We start from the raw sequence: 20,742 nt of genomic DNA on the forward strand, positions 1-20,742 counted from the left end.
AAACTATGATTTATTTATTAGGCTCTCTCTGCACAATTACTGGGGGAAGACCCCTAATCTAATTCTCTATTGCTAGATTGGCTAATTTATTCCCCAATTGTGTTCCCCAATACTTGCTGTTTGAATCTTCCTGGGTTATATCTGCTCCAGCAGTCTGGTGTCCTCGACAAGAATTTCGCTTGGGCACATACTGCTGGTTCATCATGACTATTGGAGACCTCTTGTTTTCTCCATCTTCTCCTCTGCGCTCTCTCTCTCTCTCTCTCTCTCTCTCTCTCTCTCTCTCCCTCCCTCCCTCTCTCCCTCTCCCTCTCCCTCTCCCTCTCCCTCTCTCTCCCTCTTTCTCCCTCCCTCCCTTCTCCTTCCCCTTGTTGTCCCTATCTGTGACCCCCCCCCCCAGACTGGTAACTCAAGTTCTACCTCTTTCTATTCTACCTAGCAAGTGTTTGTAGCCATTCTTTTAAACCAATGGTTTTAAGTTGAGGAGTAAGGTTTGCACAAGAAAGGCTGGTGTAGGTGGGGATTTGCCCCTCTTGGTGCAACCAGATCTTGGAGTACAGAATTTAGCATATAAATTCAAGCAGCAGCAGACCAACCCCCAACATCCCAGTAAACACAACAGACCAAAGTCAGGAAGTTTGTAGTAGAGAAGACAAAAAAATAATTAATAACTATTGTGGCCCAGGCACTGGAACCTTGGGGTGGCAGTCACAGAGAAACTGGGGTAAGTTCTCTACTCTCAAGTTGAGGGGTTTGGGCTATCCTGTGACTCTCAATGGGTGCTCCAGGCATGTTTGGTGAAGGAAAGGGTAAAAGCATAAGGGTGAATATCTGAAAGATGTGAGAACTTTCTAGTAAGGCAAGAGAAAAGTTAAGGAAAATTCAAGACTCTGTGCGGCAGATATGGGTTGTGGCCAAACTGTAAGGGTTTGGTGGTATCCCCAGGGACAAGGACACCAGGGCCATATGCTGAGGTGATCATGTGCACACCACTTCTGTGAGTCAGGGATATTAGCCAGTGGCCTCAGCGAATAGCATTAAGACACATGAGAGCATATGTAAGAGTAAGACACCCTTCCTGACCTTCTAGCCTCAAAGGCTATCCCACAGTCCAATAGAGGGTACACTAATTACTTTCTTGTTGCTACAAACAAGCCTAGTTAGGGTTACTATTGCTGTGATAAAGCATCATAACCAAAGCAGCTTGGGGGAGGAAAGGGTTCATTTAAATCATAGTTCCAAATAACAGTTGATCAGCTGGAGAGGCTTCATTCTACCATGGTGAGGAAGGCATAGGAATACCCAATTCCCTACGGCGTGGCGGCTGTACAGTGAGGCATATACAGAAGAAGATGGTGAAAGCTGGCACTGGTTCATCTTCTTTTTATTCAGCCTAGGACCCCGCCTACATAACAGAACTGAGTCTTCCCATTTCAATAATTCTGTCTAGACTCTCTCTCCCAGACCAAAGGTTTGTTTCTTAGGTGATCCTAGACTCTGTCAAGTTGCTAACCAGCACTAACCGTTAGAGTGGAAGCATCCCACAATGACCTTTTCATCGCTCTCCAGACCGTCAGAGAACATCCGGAGAACTGGCCCAACCGAGAGAAACTTAAGGACCTGTGAGGACTAAATTGAATTAGGCATCAAGGCTGGGGATCCAGGAAGAGGAGGAGGCATTAGATATAAACCCTGGGAAGCTGAATAAGGTATAGGAGTTAGTTAAAATCCTTCCCCTGTTTTGGTTCATCATCGGTAACAAATGCAGCACAGCAACAAAAGGGTAGCATTAGGAAAATTCACTGTACTGTCTGCATAGTATTTTTGAGCTCTCTAACTTCAGAAATTCTTACATTAAACATGTAAACATGTGTTTAAACAGGTTTAAAGATGTAAAATAAAATATATATTATATAATAATGTTTTCTTAAAAAGGTAAAGGGGGGAGGGATACATGTAAAACACACCCCCTCCTTGTTTTTCTTGTTTTTCCTAGCTTGGGAAGAGCTCTTTCTCTCCTGTCTTGGTCCCTCCTCTGACCACGTTTTTGGCTTTCCTGGAAGAGAACTGGCAGGTGTGCACCTGGGTGGCCGAGGGCTGAGCAGGTGGATAGGGGGCGGAGCTTGAGAGGAAGTCTGTGTTGAAGTCTCAGCCCCGGTTTCCTCCCTGGGGCCAGTTTCTAGGGAAGTGACTATGCAGTGGTTCATTAACAGCCCTGATGTCTCACACCTGGTGGTCCTTTCACTTCCGCTGGAGGACATTGGTCCCAGACACTTGGATCAGTCAATAAAAAGGCCACCTGTGACAAAGGCTTGAGCAGAGTCCCAAGATCCCAGAACCTCTGCTCTCATGGTGGGGAGCTGACCTGTGCTGTGAACCCACCACCCAGGAGACCTGCTCATGTGGAAAGTTTGCTAGGCTTTTGTCTTGTTTCTGTCTTGGGGGGTTTTGTTTATTTATTGGTTTTTTTGGTTTGGTTTTGTTTTTGCCCTTCTGTTCCAGCTAGTATCTGTTGGTTTATACATACTTAAAAAATACATTTAAATGCTTCTTTACTAACAAAGGCTGTACTGTCTCTCAGCGGTCATGCCATCACACCATTTCTGCTGAGTTCTGTCTTTCCTGGACTATCACTGGTCTCATTAAACTCCAGGCTTCCCTGAACTAAAGCAGGACACCCTGACCTCCGTCAAGCATTTGTGCATCACAGTGGAACTTACTGGCATTCAGTGGCTTGATTGATGGCCGGCTTTCCCCATGTTCATTTACCAGAAAGAGCCATGTTTAACTCCACCCCCCCCCCGTCTCTCTCTCTCTCTCTCTCTCTCTCTCTCTCTCTCTCTCTCACACACACACACACACACACACGCACACTATATGTTGTTACCTTTCTTCCTGTGGAGAGTCCTCCTCATCCCAATGCATGACTCTGCTGCTTGGTTCCTCAGGGACTTGCCTTCTGGCCGGTCCCATAGTGAGTTCCCTAACTCAGCCCAAAGGCTGACCTTTGAGCACTGGCCCGTTCTCACCCTGAGATTTTCCAAGCAGCACTGCCACCTGCACATTTTCTCCGAACTTTTATCAGCTCAAGTCCAGGCAGGAAAACAGAAACCATCCCTGGTGTTTCAGCCCAGGGAATCTACTACAGAAAATTCATTGCAGAATTGAGGAAATGACTAGAAACAGTCCAGGCATCAGCCGCCCCAGGCAGTCCCTCTCAATTCTAGACTAGGACGATGAGGAGGGAAGAGTCAGCCACAATCAGGAGGAACTAGAACCACTATGCAGAGTGCCTGCCAGGCCCTGAGACAACAGAGGGTATGTGGTCACTGCTGGGCACACTATCCAAGACGAAAGCAAGACAGGGAGGGAGACCTAGGCTGCTCGGGGCTTTCATTAGCCAAACCTGTCCAGAATCCAGTGAGCTAACCAATTCTTCTTCCAATAAAGCAGACCAGAGAATGGCAGTGTGGGAAATAAATCAGGAGCCAATAGCCAATTAGTCACAGTGACTGTTCAGATTTCTCAGAGGTACCCATTGGCTTTGTCCAGTGCTGAGCTGGGCCCCTCCATTCCTGAAACCTGCTCTTCTCTGATTTCTCTGATCATGACAGCTGCCTTCTGATAAAGGCCTCCTGTTCCTAGGCAATCTTCTGAGTAGAAAGATTGAGGACCAGGATTTCCCTTTACTCTGGGGAGAGGACAATGAACCCTGTCACACGCTGGAGTCAATAATTCTGGGTCTTGTATGTAGCTGCCATCCCAACTCCTTTGGAGAAGATCATGTCTCTTTTCTTTCATGGGCTCTTCCAGGTATAACACTTCTGCTTGTCCTCACCACTATGCCAGCCTCCAGAGTTAAGCTAGACCTTGAACAATCCTCTTTTTATGTACAAGATCAAACTCATCACTCAGACCCCACTAACCAGGCACAATACGCTGGCAAGAGCCCTGTTCGGGAGCTATTGGGAAAAGCTAGTGAACTGCATCAGGGGCTTCACTTCTTGTCTAAGAAGGGTAATCAGTTCCACCCTTTCAGCTTTGTGAGAGCATTTCTCTCCTCTGCTCACTGAGAGCCCTTACAGCTGGCACAAGAGCTCTGGATGGTGCTGGATGTGAAAAGAAAAAAAATCCAAAGGCAGAACAGACTAAAGAACGAAGGTCCTTCAGTTGCTGCAGCCAAGGAAACATGAAACATGAGAACGGCTTTATGCCTGCCTTTTTTGTTTTGCTTTGGAGCATTGCAAGGACCCAGGCACACAATTGTGTTTGGATTGGGGGAAAAAAGCATAACTTTGTGGAAGAAAATCCTTTCCAATTTTATACTGGCTGTTAGCTGGATTAAAGGAAGCAGAGAGAGGATTGGACTGTGCAAGGCGTCAGGAGGCAGCCAGGACCCGTCCATCTCTGCCTGGGATGTGCTAAGACAGCGTCTGCAGCAGTGGGTTCCCATGGCCTTCTGTCCCCATCCTGACAGTCTGCATCAGGTGGAATCATTTGTATCACTTTTTCTTAACTTTAATATCACTGGTAATTATTAAGTATTAATGGCAGCATCAGCTGAGACCTATTCTACTGCACTTTGTTATCAAAGTGATTTCCCACAACCTCATAGAACTCAAGAAAGAGTTGGCTGACCTAACTGGAGAAAAGGCCAAAGTGCGGTAGAGTTAGGATAGAGTACTAATCCTGCGAGGTTTGTTCTACGCTGTGGGCAGCTCTGGTCTGGTTCTCTCAAGCTGTGTGCTTCTTTCTCTCTTGTAGACTTTCAATATTGCCATGATAAAATAACAGATAGAAACTACTTAAGAAGTGTAGGATTGATTTTTGCTCACAGTTACAGCACATAGTCAACCTTGCTAATGATGCAATCCTTTAGTACAATTACGTTGTGGTGACCCCCAAACATAGGATTATCTTGTTGCTATTCCCTAACTGTAATTTGCTACCATTATGAATTGTGGTGTAAATATCTGATATGCAGGATATCTGATATGTGATCCCAAAAGGATTTTGACCCACAGGTTGAGAACCATGGATACAGCAAATCATGGCAGGAAAGGCAGGGTGGTAGGGACTTGAGGTGTCTGGCTACATTATGTCAACAGTCTAGAAGCTGAGAGAAGAACAGTGATGTTCAGGTCACTTTCTCCCTTTATGCAGCTGAGGTTTGAGCCCATGGGATCCTGCTTCCCACATTTAGAATGGGTCTTTCTACCTCAATGAACTCAATCCAGACACTCTCTCACAGACATGCCCAGAGGTCTGCATGGTGATTCTAAATCCTATCATGTTGATATCAATATTAACTCTTGCATTCATTGTGTGAGTTTCTGAAGGCTGTTGTACTGAGACGGCATACAGGAATAGGACAAACAACAGAAATTTGTTTATTCACAGTCATGGAGGCCAAAAGTCCCAGGTCAAAGTGACAATGGGGCCAGGCTTCCCTGAAGATCCTGGAGCAGAGATGACCTGTCTAAGCCTCTGTCCTGACTTATGGAGATGTCTTGACCTGTGATGGCATAAGTCTCATTGTCATAGGCTGTTTTCCCATACACACATCTATCTGCCTCTGTGCCAACATTACCCCCCCCCCTTTCTAAGGATGCCAGTTTACCCAGATGATATAGTTCTATTTTAATTAGCAATAAAAAGGCCTATCTCCCTACTAGGGTTTAGATTATAGTATATCTATTGCAAATGACACATAGTTGGCCTTCTTTCTGTTGGGACCTCCTGCAATAGCACTTCTTCTCAGCCATTACACACACACACACACACACACACACACACACACACACACACACACACACACACACCAGATGAGCTGGGCAGCAAACCTATGGGAACTCTTGCAATTCACAGCTTGCCACAGCTGACATTGTGAACCAGCCATGCATAAATGTCAAAACTACCGGAAAGGAAATAGAATAGAAAAATTGGCTACTATCCCCAGACAAGAAAATGGCAGATGAGCTCTAACCTTCTTTCCACAGCTGGTTTTGCCCACAGAGGCCCTGCATAAAAGCCTCTCACTCCCTCACAAATGAGGACATCCAGTTAAATATTCATAGAGCTGAGAACTACATATGTATTTAGGAAAATATATATATGCACATACATATATATAACAAAATTAAAGAAAATGAGGCCATAAAATAATAAAATAAATTCAGAGGGAGATTGCATAAAGCCATCTGCTGCCTTTATTACCCCCACCCTGGGACCCCACATATTTAGAATATATAAGTACTCACCCTAAAACATTCCATCACAGCAATATGATGGAGTGCCTGAGCGCTCCAAGGTCGATGGGACAGGGAAAGTCAGGTGGGAGGAGAGGGATATAAGCAACCACAGGGCTCATACCTAGATCTGTCCCAAGCAGGACAATACAGATTGGCTCATGGTACCGCCATACTCTTTGGAAAAGGTGCCATTCTGGATGCGAGAGAGATACTGTCTGTGAATTTATATGTGGTTGTGTCTGTTTACTCTCTCGTCTGAACATTGAATCACCAGCCACTGCAGCTACCATAATAAGAATAATATAATCTGCTTCGCTTGTTCTGGAGAGGTAGACTTCAAAGGTCGGTACCCAAGTGAACTCGGGCATGTAGTATGCCTTCTCTCCTACTGTTGACTTGAAACTTTAATGGGTTTTTTTTTTTCAGAGACAGAGGAAGGGAAGGGAACTCACTTTTACTGAGCAGTCATCCTGATGCTGCACTGGCCTGGGCTCACCTGCATGCTCAGAGTGTTTAGATCTAGTTTGGAGGCTCCATGCTTCCCCTGTTGGGCCTTGTGGACTCCCCTACTCTCAATCTAGTCTGATTCTGGGCAAATTGCTGGGAGAACTGGGAATATTAAGAGGTTATCAAATAGGATGGAATCTGTAATTGGCTTGGATTAGAAACCAAAGCTCTCAGCAAAGCAACAAGGTGGAATATTCTGAGCCAATGATTCGTTCTAATGAGCGGCGGGTTTTCTGGAGCAACTCTTGTGCTCTGGAAAGTCTACATCCGTCTTCAAAACAGGCTGGCGGTAGGAAATCTCACAAGAGCTGAAGATTCTGTGCCTAGGTTGGGTCTCGGAAATAAGGCAGCTAATATGGACGGAGGATGCACAAATGAACTAAGAATCTAGAAATGGTGGCCATTGCCAAGGAGCATTCAGACTGCAGGAAAGAAAGATGAAAAGTTAAATGAATGCAGGGCTCTGGTCATGAAGGTGAGGCCAAAACTGTGACCATCTCCATATGGCCACAGAACTTTCTTCCTCCTCACACCCATTTCTTCAGCTGGGGAGAAGCCATGATCTAGTACCCAACAGAGCATCTCCAGGAAGTCTGGCTTACAGTTTGAAGGGCAGTCCATCATAGCTAGGAAGATGTGGGAGCAGGAGCCTGAGGGCAGCTGGTCACATCGTATCTGCTGCCAGAAAGGAGAGAGATGAGTACGGATGGTCGGCTTGCTTTTTCCCTTGTATTCACTCTGTGACCCCAGCCCATGGAATGGCACTGCCCACAAATGAGGTGGATTTCCCCACATACATCAGTTCAGTCTAGAAAATCCCTCACAAGTATGTCCATGACTTGTATCCTAGCTCATTCTAGATACTGTCAGATGTAATTAATATTCACCACTACATCATCCTCACTGAGGAGCTAGCAATGCCCAGAATGTTGTATATTAAAAGAGAAGAACACCCTAGTGCCTGAGTCAGGAGGACAGTCATGAGTTTGAAGCCAGCCTAAGCTATACAATAAGAATCTTTCTTTAAAAATAAACAGATAGATAGACAGACAGACAGACAGACAGACAGACAGACAGATAGATGGATGGATGGATGGATGATGGATGGATGGATGGATAGATAGATAGATAGATAGATAGATAGATAGATAGATAGATAGATCGATCAAAGGAGTTATGACACTGTCTATTGTTAGTCTGTGACGCTCACTATGTTTTGTCTCCATTATGGAGAATGCATAAGAAACTAGGAGCTGGCTCCAGGCCAGAAAGCTGGTGATGCTCCAGGTGGACTCAGGGATGAGCTCACTGTTCAGGGAGGATTGCCAGGAGCATCTGTCAGATTTAATGTCACTGTGACAAAATACCTGAGAATGTCAAGGAAAGTCAAAGGAAGTCAAAGACTCACTCTGCTTCACAGTTCACAAGTTTCAGACCAGTGACGGCTGGATCCAATGCTTTGGGCAAAGGTAGTGAGTTAGTTCATCCATGAGCAAGGACGTACCGATGCCCTCGTGTTTTGTCTCACACTTGGGTCTCACTGCGCACAACAAACTGTACTTGGGCTTTCAGAGCCCATTGCTTCAGTGAGCTCAGCTTTAGCTGAGATGGGAGAGAGGAGAGCGAGCACTCTGACTGTGAGGATGCTGCTCCTTTCCCCCCATAGTGTGAAAAATGGCAATGACTGTCTTTTGGGACCAAGGAACACTTTACCTTTTTGGTCTATGGTCCTTTGGGGGAAAGACTAATGAGAGAGAGAGAGAGAGAGAGAGAGAGAGAGAGAGAGAGAGAGAGAGAGATCCATTCCTAACTAGACCTCCCTTAAGTAGAATGCTATCACTTTTTCTCTTTTTTTTTTTTTCTTTTTTTTCGGAGCTGGGGACCGAACCCAGGGCCTTCCGCTTGCTAGGCAAGCGCTCTACCACTGAGCTAAATCCCCAACCCCTTCACTTTTTCAACCATCCAGATGTGCTGGGTTTTTTTGTCAACTTGACACAAACCTAAACGCATCTGAGAGAATCCTCATTGAGACAAAGCTGCCATAAGATTGCCCCTTAGGCAATTTTGTGGGGTATAGTTTTGAATATTAATGGTATAGGAGGGCACTGATCACTGGGGGCTGTTCCACCCCTGGGGAAGTGTTTGCTGAATTGTTTATAGAAGCAAATTAAACAAGCCATGAGGAGCAATCCAGTAAGTAGCACTCACCTTTAGTCTCTGCCTCACTTCCTGCCTCCAGATTCCTGCCTCGAGTTTCTGCTCTGACTTTCTTCAGGACAGACTATATTCCGTAAACTGAAATTAAACCCTTTCCTCCCCAAGTTACTTTTGGTCATGGTGTTTATCACAGCAGTGGAAAACAAACTAGCATTCAAATACGCATGAATATTTTGGTTTCATGAATAGTCATTGGGATGTGGACTGAAAACTGAGAATGCACTAACAAAAGAGGTTGTTCTCCTGAGGCCTTAGCCACCACAAAGGCTGGAAAGGAGCAGACAGAGCAGTCCTACAACTTCTTCCAGTTGTGAAACCAAGGCACAAAGCTTTGGCCTGCAGCCTTGGTGGGCTCAGTGGAGTTTTATTATCTGGACAAGTGTTCGGTCACATATCATCCACCCATATCAGTGAATGTGACTAGTATTCCAATAGGATCCTTAAGAACAAACCCACCAGATCTAGATCTTAGAAGCCACAAGTCGTTTAGGTTAGGTCCTGACACCCACACCAGGTGTCTTTACCTCACTTATGGGTGGAGTGGAACAAGGCAATCAGTTACTGATCTCTTAGAAGCCTCAGGGGATGATAGTCTCATGAACAAGGTCACCTAAATAGGAATTGAGTCCTTGCTGGTTGGTCTTGTCAGCTTTGACAGATTAGAGTCACCCAGGAAGATGAACCTCAGTGGAAGAATTGCCTCCATCAGATTGGCTTATGAGCATATCTGTGAGGCAATCTCTTGATTAGTGATTGATCGAAGTGCGCATATTCCACTGTGAGCAGCGCTACCCCTGGGCTATATCAGAAATCAGTCTGAGCAAGCTTCTACGGCTTCTGCTTCGGTCCCTGCTTCCAGGTTCCTGGCCTGAGTTTGTGTCTTGGTTTCCTTCAGTGTTGGATTGTAGGCTATAAGATGAAATAAACTTTCTTCCTCCCCAAGATGCATTTGGTTGTGGTGCTTGTGACAGAAACTGGAAGCAAAGGGCAAATCCCAGAGCCATTAGAGAGGCATAGAATGAGAGTTATTTCCTACCTTAGCATATTAGCTTTATCTTCGTGTGTGTGTGTGTGTGTGTGTGTGTGTGTGTGTGTGTGTGTGTGTGTGTGTGTGTGTGTGTTCAAATGTTCTTTGTGGTGATGTTCATAGGTGTGTAGGCACACAAATGCACCTGTGTGGAAAGGTCAAAAGTCAGCCTTGGTTGCTGCTCCTCAGCTGCTTTCTACTTTTTGTTTGAGTCATGGTTTCCCACTGGTCTGGAACTTCTCACCATGCTAGTTAGACTAGCCAGTTTCTAGGTCTGTCTCTGCCTCCAAATTCATCACTGCTAGGATTACAGATACATGATGCCAGACACGTGTGTGTGTGTGTGTGTGTGTGTGTGTGTGTGTGTGTGTGTGTGTGTGTGTGTGTGGGCAGGCAAGAAAAGAGGGCGGGAGGAAGGGAGACAGACAGACAGACCGATTCTAGAGATCCAAACAGTTCTTCAAGCTGTTAGGCAAATGCTTTAGGAACTGAGCCATCTCCTCAGCCCTCTCATTTGATTTAGAAGAATTTTTCTTTAGTTTTCCTCCCGATTTATTTTCATTATTCGGTAGCAGTTCATGAGGTCAGTAGAGCTTGGCCCTGGGGAGGGTATGGGAGTCCCTGCACTTGGGCACAGCCTGGAAATGCTCCTGCCTGATAGCTACTCTCCCCTCAGAATAATTAGAATTTACAGCAGAGAAACATCTGAGACACAGGAAGAGTTGGCAAATTTTCACACTTACAAGACTTTTGTTTTTAATGGGAATTACCAGTAATTCCTCACCTTATAAGAGACAATAATGACTTCTTAGCAGGGTTCCAAGGTATATTTGGCAAATATGTATTCAGGGATCTTCTCAAATAATGGCTTGAGAACAAAACTCAGATAAATTAAGTGTCTTGACACCCAGCTCATTGCCTGTAAGCTCTTTATGTGCAGGGTGTTTAGGAGTGTTGGTTATAGCGCACGAACCTGCGGTTTTCGAGGATCTGTGTTCAGATTTCAGTTCCCTCTGCTGAAGTCACCCAGGGCAAAGGACCTGAAACCTTCTACTCCCCACCCCCTTCTTTACTAATGGGGTGGAATTTCCTGCACTCAGTTGACAATCATTTATTGTATAAGGATGCCGGGTTGCTGATTTGTCAAATACACAGACTTTGAATTCTAGGACAAGAAAGAAATTCACATGCTGCCCAGTTCAGAGTTTTCTTTTTTCCCTTGAACTGAGGCTGAGAAAGGGAACGTGATTTGACAGGGGGCCAGAGCCAAGTTCACTCATGTGAGAACCCATGCCCAAGTGCATGCCAGCGAAGCAGGTCCATTTCCTAAGCCAGTGCCAAAGCTCAAGGAGCCAAGGTGCTTCCTTACTTTCCTGGCAGACCACTGAGTGCACTGTCACAAGGCGTCACCTTTGGGTGTCAGCCCCAAGCTGTGTGCCTTCCAGCTCACCACAGAGCACAGGATCAATCCCTTCTGTCCATCAGTTGTTCTTGTGCTTCAAGACTTACACTGGCCATGTGCATTGCAGAGACCAGCAATATAGCCTCTGCCCTGGAGAGCTTGGGTTTAAAGACAACATCCATGCAGGTAATGACTATAAGACAAGGAGATTACACTCATAGCCAGATACATGCAGCACAGGGCAAGGCTCTCCAGAGAGCCATGGTAAGCAATGGAGAAGACCTGTTTATGAAAGGTCTTTGGGATTAGAACCTCCATGGCTATGGGACCAGGATCAAACCCCATGTCCCAACTGGCATACATTTGCAAAGGGTTCTGGGGACAAAGTCTGAGAGAAAGCATTAGGGACTGATCATGTCTAATCCTTCCTCTTCTCTTCCTCAACAGAAAGCAAACCACCCTGTCCTCTGGGATCTGATGGCCTTGGAGAGGGGGCTGCAGGGCCTGCGGACACCAACTCTTCCCAGAGTGCTGGCATGGAGCCAGGTCAGTACCTGCCATCACCTGTAAGCCTGGGGCTTAGTGAGAAACACTTAGTGGGAATTTAGAATCTGGAAATGCATATACTTTTCAGGCTATGTAGGAGGCACAGGAGATAAGTGACAATGGCAGTGAACTTCTTAATAAGAGGACAAGGGGCAGAGGCTGCTGGGAGCTGTGGCACTTGCTGGATTTGCCTGGTGAACAGACGGGAGAACTGTTGCTGGGCTGGTGTGCCTGGCCCTTCCTCACGTGTCACACTACAAGCCTGATGTGGAGGGCAGGGTAGGTGGGGTTGGGCATGCAACAGGAATGATGGTGGTGCTGGCAAGTAGGTACTATCCAGGCCTATCCAGGACAACAAAGGCTATGGTAGATTGGAGCTCACTCTTGCATCCAGGAGATGAGAGTGTATGTCCTGGAGCTAGCGGTGAAGCCAGAGTCATAGTTGAGCATGACAGTCAGAAGGGGCTCAAGAAGGCTCCCTGGAAGGCTTTCTTCATATTGCCATGTAACGTCTCAATGTAAGGTGGGGAGGAAATGCAGCACAGTGGGACTAAGGCTGGTCTGGGCGGGGGAAGTACCATGATGTTTCAAGTTGGAGGAGGGTGGCCCAGAGTAGGACAGCATCAAACATGGAGGCAGAGGACAGTGAAGGGGACTGCAGAGGCAGGAGGGAAGGTGTGGGAGTGTGCTCTTCCTTGGAGATACACTGCACGGCCCTTACATCAAGTTCTGATTCTTATTCGTCAAGCAGCCCCATAAGGTGACATATGGGCTCTATTGGACTCTGTGCTGCTGGAGTCATGAATCAACTCTAGAATCCCAGCTGATAAACAGACTGAGTTTTCACTCACAATAAAGGCTTATGGAGTCTGGTAGAGAGCCCCGCACACAGCCTGGGATCCATGGCCACCTTGGTAACCGCTGCAGTACTTACAGCTAGAAGGTGTTGGCTATTAAGTACTTTGGGTCAGAACTCACCCAGCCTCCTAGGTCACAGTCTTTTCCTGACATCTAGGGTCCTGGGGTCTATGGGAAGCAGATCATGAATGAGTTCTAATCACATAGATAACTATTTCCCTCTTATAGGCCAGCCACTGGGAGAGTCAGAGACATTCACGGGGCTCCCAAATACAAAATGCTGTGGCTTGGATGTTGCATAGCCTCTGCCTGCAACATTCATGTAGCCAATTAGACAAAGACAGTTGGAATAGTTATTATAGCCCAGAGATGGCTGAAGCATAAGTAATTGCATGGGATAGCAAGTCCTCTACCTTGATAGCTCTTGTGCAATGATGACTTGGGTTCCAGGAGAACAGGAACTAGATCTCTCCCACTCCATCAAAACCCTAGAAATGTGGTCCCTCCGTCTTCCTAGAAGTCTTCTCCAGTTAGGGCTTTCCTTCTCTGCTTCCTCGGTGTGCCCAATATAGCATCTGCACCTTGGAGACTCTGGCTTCAGTTCTGACAGAGAGGGGACTGAATTGCTCATCGCTATTATGATGCCACCCACAGAGCTGGGCCTGGAACAAGGCTTGCTGAGCTCATCTATATCAAGGGAAGGAAGGAAGGCACTGTTCAAAAATGTTTGGTTGAAAGTTCTGAATCTGGCAGCAGGGGGTCACATATAAACCTTGACCCCTTGATGGACCTTTCCAGCTCTATCTTCCACCACCCCAGCCCTGCACTCTCTGCTTTATTTACTTTGACAAATCACTTCTTCCCTTTCCTCATGCCTGTGATCACTTCTGGGAGACTTCTTTCCTTTCTGTGTTCAGCCCAGAGGCTCCTGGCACAGCACTCTCAGCTCTTATCACTTGCCCGCCAAAACTCCTGTGACTTCTACCTCATGTTGATCAGAAAAAAACAAAAACCAAACCAAAACAGCAACAAAAAAATCAACAAATAAAACACCAAAACAACAACAGCAATAGCAAAAACTACAACCAAAAAAATACTCTATAAAGGCCCTCCTACCACCTTTGCGGCCAGGTCTCTAAGCTCCAGTCTCTCCTGCCACTCACCTCTTCTAGGTACCCTGAAGCACAGAAGTGCTCCTGCTTAGGAGCATTGAACATGGACTTTCCCCTAACCTTGAGAAAACACTTCTGGCCCAGGGAACAATAAGAAGTAAAAGTCATTGTACCTGTGAGCTGGCCCCTTGCCCTCAGTTGAAGCATGCAAGCCACCTCAGTGATTGTAAAGCCAGGGAGTTGACATGTAGAAGGGCAAAGCCTTCCCTACCCTACCACCCCATGGAAAAGACCACTCCCCCCAGCACAGGTCTTTCTTCTGGGGGAACATTTATCTCCACCTGGTACATCAATTATTACATGCTAAATTTATTCATTTTCCGACGTCTCCCATTAGTATCTAATCTCCAGGAGAGCAGGTACCTCCTTCTTTGTAGTTCTGTCTGACTGACTGAATGACTGAATGACTGAATGAATGACTGGATGAATGAATGAATGGATGGATGGATGAATGGATGGATGAATGATGCAGTGAAGACAGAATGAGTGAATGAATGAATAAATAAATGGTCAGTGCAGTGAGTGAATGAATAAGTAAGTGAATGATGCTGTAAAGATAGGGTGAGTAGATGAATGAATGAGTGAATGGTGCAGTGAAGACAGAGTGAATTAATGAATGGATGAGTGAATGGTTCAGTAAAGAAACATATAGTGAGTGAATGAATGAATGAATGGGTGAATGAATGAGCAAGTGATGGATCAACAGTTTCCACAGTTGCTTACTTCTCAATAGTCTAATCCCAACAGGACTTGGCCAACTCTGAGGCCCCAAGCCAGGATTCCCCATTCTTCTCTCCTCCATCATTCTCTCTGCCTGCCCAAGAGGCTGGATTCCTGAGGCATATCACACAAGCATTGCCCCATCTATTCAGGTCGAGCCTGCCATTCCTGGAGAAGCTAGTTACTGTTTGTTGGCCTCCTCAGGGCAGAGGGGAACTTTATCTCCAGCTTCAGCCCAGAGCCCATTGGCTTCTCCTTTTCATGTCTTCTTTGCCTGGACTCAGGCATTGGGGAGGCCTGGTTATCAGCGAGGCCCCCTCCTGCTTACCAGTTGCCTGGGAGCTCAGGAAGAGGAGACAAATGGGACAGTAATAAAATTCAGAGCGAAACTAAATCTGGAGGTGTTGCAAACAGCATGGAGGAGGGAGACGGGACTTAAAAGGATCTGTCTGAGACTGGGGGCCCGAGGTTGTAAACAGCCAGGATCAGCTTCACACAGACCTACCTCGGACAATGCAGTGTGACCCAGATCATCCTCTTTATCCCCAGGGGTGTCACTTTGCAATCTTTAAATTAGAGACCTTTTAATTGATGGACTGACTCATTCATGCTTTCTCACTCCAATGACAAAAAAAATGAGTAGATTCACAGCTTAAAGTCAATTAATCGAATAATCGAGAAAGAGCATTTAATAAAGGCAGAATGTTAGTACAAAGAGAAGGGGGAAGAAAGTGAGACCAGAAAGGGATGTGTAGGAGAGGGGCTGCAAGCTGGTGTCTTGAGGGTGGCAATGACCATGTGACAGGTAAGTTAGGCCTTGAACCTAATGAGCTTTCGGAATGAGAAGCTCAGGGCAGATGGTAGTGTTAGGTAGGGCCTTTTTAGATCCGCCGATCATTCATTCAGTTACGGGCATTCACTACTTCACATGAGAGGCTGTGCTCTCTGTGGAGCTCATTAAACTCGTTTAAAGTTCTGCAGGGTGGTCTCTGTAGCCAGCAGGGGAATCAGAGTCAGAGGCACAGAGTTGCTTATGCTGCCCAGCCTTTCTTGTACCAAAACCTCCATCTCCTACCTCCCTAAGCCTGGGGAAAAGGCTGCAGTGGGGGGAAGAAGGCTAGTGTCACTAAAGGTGAGGAAACCAGCTGGAGGGTAAAAGAGAAGGGCTTGGCCACATCCTGTCCTCGAGCATCAAGCTTCCTAGTTTCAGGATCTTGTTTTATTCAATGTTCCTGAAGGTAGAAGAGGGGTTTTGATTAAGCTGTTGAGATGCTATTTATTTATTTGTTGTATTAGGAATTAAAGATCTAAAATATTGAACTGGTATGTATAACTTCTTTACCAAAATATACCGAGCTATATCGTCAGCATCAATAACACATTTCTATAAATAACATATTTTTCCCTGGGAGTGGGGTGGGATGGAGTTGGGGGAGTAGAAGAATAGAACTGGATAGGAAGGCATCACTTTATAGCATAGCAGATTTCTCTAATGGTTGGCTCACCCAAAGTGTCCTTGCTCTGTTTCCAGTCTGCAGGCTTCACCTGCATTAATGAGGGAGTGGGAAGGAAAATAAAGATAGAGCATTTCTGGAAATGGTTTGATCTAATAGACCCCCTAAGGGGTCTTAGGGACCACCAGGGATCTGCGCACCCATATTTCAAAAGTCATATGGAGGAACCTAGTATGGTGGCCCATGCCTTTAATTCTAGTACTTGGGAGGCAGATGGATCTCTGTGAGTTCAAGACCAGCCTGGTTTACAGAGTCCGAGGATAGCCAGGGCTATTTAGAAAGATCCTGTCTCAGAAAGAAAGGAGAGAGAGAGAGAGAGAGAGAGAGAGAGAGAGAGAGAGAGAGAGAGAGAGAGGAGAAAACTATACACCTCACTGTGACTAGCCTGAGAAATGTATGAGGAGAGGGGACAGAAATTCCAGGATGGAACCTGGCTGCTGCAGGAGGCCCTTGCTTTATGCTGGTCACCAAACATCTTCTCTTATCCTGGCCCATTTAGCCAAATCCTACTCATACTCTCCAGTGGTGAAGGACGACAGGAAGCTTTTCCTGTCACCCTTTATCATTCGCAAGTCCTGGCTAAACTCTGCTCAGCATCCAGCACCCTGGCAGCTGCCATGAGAGTGGGCAGAAAAATGGTTACGCACAGGATCTTAGCAGGAATTGAGTCTTGCTTGTGGGAACGGTGCAGTGTCAGATGGGGAGTTAGCACTTGAATTGCCTAGAGGCCAGTAAAAGTTTTTGCAGGAGCCTTTCTTGGATACGTACACATACAGGATCCCACAGTCACCAAAAGGCAGAGTTAAGTTTCCTAACTAATTCTAGTTAGCAAATGAAGTAATGCCCATTCCCTAGAAGAAAAAGGGGGAGACAGGTAGCTGAGTGACCTCCATGCACCAAGCATTCCTCGTGTTCCAAGCATAACAGCTACCTGGGAGACTCCATCGTACAGATGAGTACACTGAGGCCCTCTCCCCTTCTTGATAGTAAATGGCCAAGTCTATGTTATAGCTCACGACTGTGCTTCCTCCTCCCCGCCCCCGCCCCGTCTGAGCTTCGATGGTTTAGCTGTGGGTGTTTCCTGCTACATATTGCTTTTGAAATAATAGAGCTCATGGCTGAGGAGGTGGCTCGATGGGCCAAAGCATTTGCTGTGTAAACAGAGGGATCGGAGTTTAACACCTACTGAAAAAGCCAGATATGTATGTGTGCACCTGTATCTACAACACTGAGGGGGGCAGGAACAGGAGGATTCCTGGGACTGACAGCCGAGCTTGAAATCTAGTGAGAGACCCTGACTCAAGGGAATACGAAGATAAAGTAGGATACTGGGTAGCTTATTTTGACCTCCTTCCATGGGCAGGCACGCTGCCTAACACACGAGCACCACAGGCACATATACTACACATATATACCCCACCCCTCAGACACCAGCAGCTTATCTTTCTAAGCATAAATTTTAATTATTGGAAAGATGGACAGACATACCAAAAGTGTTTATTTTTCCAATTTTTAGTGTGTGCTATGGCAGATTCCAAGATGGCAGCCAACCTCTACTTTTGCACGGCTTCCTTTTCAGTGAACGTGACTACAGTTAAGGTGCACACCCAAGTCACTATCAATTAGAGGTAGACTTCTTGATAAACAAGGAAACATGTGAGCCTTAGGAAGCTGGGAATGCGCTGCCGCATGTCTTGCCAATGACGTCAGCCAGCAAGGGTGAATGCACATTTAGTGAACTCTTACTGAGAGTCACATCTGTGGTAGACACGATGCAAGTTTTACCTCTAGTACAAAAGCCTATATATTCACACGTTTATGACACAGGCCTTTCCCTATTTTTGAGCTGTGACTCAGAGAAAAATCTTGCTCAGGAAGGCATAGCTGTGACATGGTGAAGTCATTGCTATTTGCTTTGTCCTCTAGCAATGACACTGGGAGAACATGGGGAGTCTGGTCTCACAGGGAGCCAGGCTGTCACTCTGAGGTGGGGTCCTCAGAGATTCAATAGTGGTCATGCTAACCTCATGTAGGTTTCAGGCTTTCTTCTCGGGCACTGTCTGTCCCTTTGCTGTGTTTCCTGCACTGAATCTATACCTCCATATCCACTGGAGACTTGGGACGCCCACTAGCTTCAATTCCTCCACCACCTTCCAGGATATAGCCTTTAATTAAGGTTCTTAGGTGAACAAAATGCATGTGAAGGCTTAGGGAGGAAGAGAGAATAGTTAAACTGAGTAGAAAGCCAAACAGTGCCCCTGACTGAGCCTGAAGTCCACAGTTCTGACTGACCAAACATAACTCCCCTGTAATGGAATCTCTTCTGTCCTGGGCCTCCCACGTTTTGAGAGGCAATGACTAGGCAGATGTTGTCAAAGTCTTGTTTAAAAATCTTTCTATTCTTAAGGCCTGGAAGGGTTAAGATTTGATGCCTGAGTCCAGCCAGTACTGCATATGTGACTACCTAGGTTCCCGACCCATTCAGATCATCTTTCATGTTAACCTTATTTACCTTTCTGGCTTTCCCAGAGTGGTGCACAGTGGGAGGTGTGTGTGTGTGTGTGTGTGTGTGTGTGTGTGTGTGTGTGTGTGTGTATGTGTGTGTGTGTGTGTGTGTGTGTTCAAAGAAATCACAGAGACATTTAGTCACTTGCAAGCTGAATGCCTAATTTATTTTCAACTGGAAAATTGGTGTCATTATCCTTGGTGGATTCAATCACATAAATCATAAGGCTCGCTTCTTGTTGCTAATTGCACCTTGAAACGTATACTTCCCTGTCCCAAAGCAGCTGAGGCAGGATCTAGCCACCCATTTGTAAGGCTTTAGCCCTCTGGCTGTATTGCCTTGACTTACCTACTTTGAAATAAATATGTCTAGCTATCTTCCACCTCCCATTGCCTTTCCGAAATTTCCCCTGGTAGAAATGAACAAGTCAACCAAAGGCCCAGAATCCTCTGCTCCTTTGGTGTTGTAACTACAGAGGAAAATCCACATGTGCAGAAAACACTCCAGGGGTGAGAAGAGACATTTGTTGAGGGCCTATAAGATGTCAGCCACTGTGCTGAGCATTTCACAGTCCATTTCACCCTCACAACTACCAGGAGAGGTAAGCATTGTTATTTCTGATTCACAGAAGGAGCCGTGGAGCGTCAGAGAGGGTCAATGGCTTTAAGTCATATAGCTGGGAAATGGGGGAAGCTAGAATTGGCTCAAGGTCATCCACCGCAAAGCCCCACCTCTTCCCAATGTGTGCAGGGAAGCAACAGGAATAACCAGAACTATCATTCACAGAATGCTTACTCTGTGCCTGACTCGCATGAACCTGTTTAACCCTGATGAAGAGCCCATGATATTAAACACTCATCACCCATTTGTCATATGAGAAAACCAGGGCCAAGAGAAGTGCTTTCAGAACGGATAATTTTATGAGAATGACTGTTTAGAGGATAAGCCCCAGCAATCTGTCACTGTTTGCTGCTCTGTCATGAGGGGCTCTTATCCAAATCAGCAAATGAGCAAAGGCATTGCCTATAGGACATTCTTAGTAATCTTGGCGATTGGTAATTGTAATTAACTTTATAGTTTTCTTGCCCCTGGAGTGGTTATTCTGGTTGCTACTAGTAGACCGTTCTAGCCAGTGAGTTGCCCTGTACTATGGGAGACACCTAATAGGTCAGAGGATACCAGAATGTTGAGCGTCACGCAGAGTCGGAAGCTATGACCTAAGTGACAGAGAGAGAGAAGGCTTTCAGATGACACTGATGGAAGCCAGTCTGGACTTAAAACTCTGGACTCTGGGAAAGTGGTTAGTTCTCTATGGTTTTGTTTGCTGATATATAACACGGACGTGTGAAGCTCATACTTTGCTCGATAATTATAAGGACTAAAATTCACATAAGATGATTCTAGTCATGGGGTAGCACAAAGAAAGAAAGAAAGAAAGAAAGAAAGAAAGAAAGAAAGAAAGAAAGAAAGAAAGAAAGAAAGACAGACCAAAGGTGATTCCCAGTGTGATAGAATGGTTATTTAGAGAATCAGACTTAGAAGATAATGTAGAACCCCCTTTCATTTCAGCTGAGAAAAGCCAGGCTCAGAGACAGGCAGTAATTTACCCACTTTACACAACACACAGGATTTTTAAGACGTTTTGTTGTTGTTGTGGTTGTGGTTGTGGTTGTGGTTGTGGTTGCTGCTGCTGCTGGTGACAATGGTGGTGATGATGATGATGATGGTGATGATGACAGTGATGTTTGGAACAGAATATCTATGTAGCCCTGGCTGTCCTAAAACGTGGTATATAGACAAGGGTAGCCTTGAACTCACAGAGATCTACTGGCCACTACTTTCTGAATGCTGGGATTAAAAGTCTTTTGTTTTTGATTCATCAAGGCCCACACTGATACTGCACATCTTAGACCCCCAGTTTTAGAACTCTAGTTTAAGACGTTCATGTTACAGTCTGCTTTGCTTTTCTCACAGTGTGGTCTCAGTGCGAACTTTCACAGTCCTTGTGGTATGTGTCCATAC

At 45.8% G+C, this 20,742-nt stretch overlaps 1 protein-coding gene across 15 annotated transcripts in view; it reads left to right on the top strand.

Moving 5' to 3' along the window:
- Positions 1-20,742, top strand: part of Tenm4 (teneurin transmembrane protein 4) — a 700,311-nt gene that overhangs the window by 205,716 nt on the left and 473,853 nt on the right. For all 15 annotated transcript variants that reach the window (XM_087558479.1, XM_087558500.1, XM_087558515.1 and 12 more), the window contains 1 exon segment: positions 11,852-11,950. Coding sequence is in view for 9 of the 15 variants with exons in the window: in XM_087558457.1 (XP_087414583.1) it covers positions 11,941-11,950 (10 nt within the window). In the remaining 6 variants the exon portion in view is untranslated.

This window comes from Rattus norvegicus, chromosome 1 (genome assembly GCF_021556685.1).
Source record: "Rattus norvegicus strain SHRSP/BbbUtx chromosome 1, alternate assembly SHRSP_T2T, whole genome shotgun sequence".
In the NCBI taxonomy this organism is placed as follows: Eukaryota; Metazoa; Chordata; class Mammalia; order Rodentia; family Muridae; genus Rattus; species Rattus norvegicus.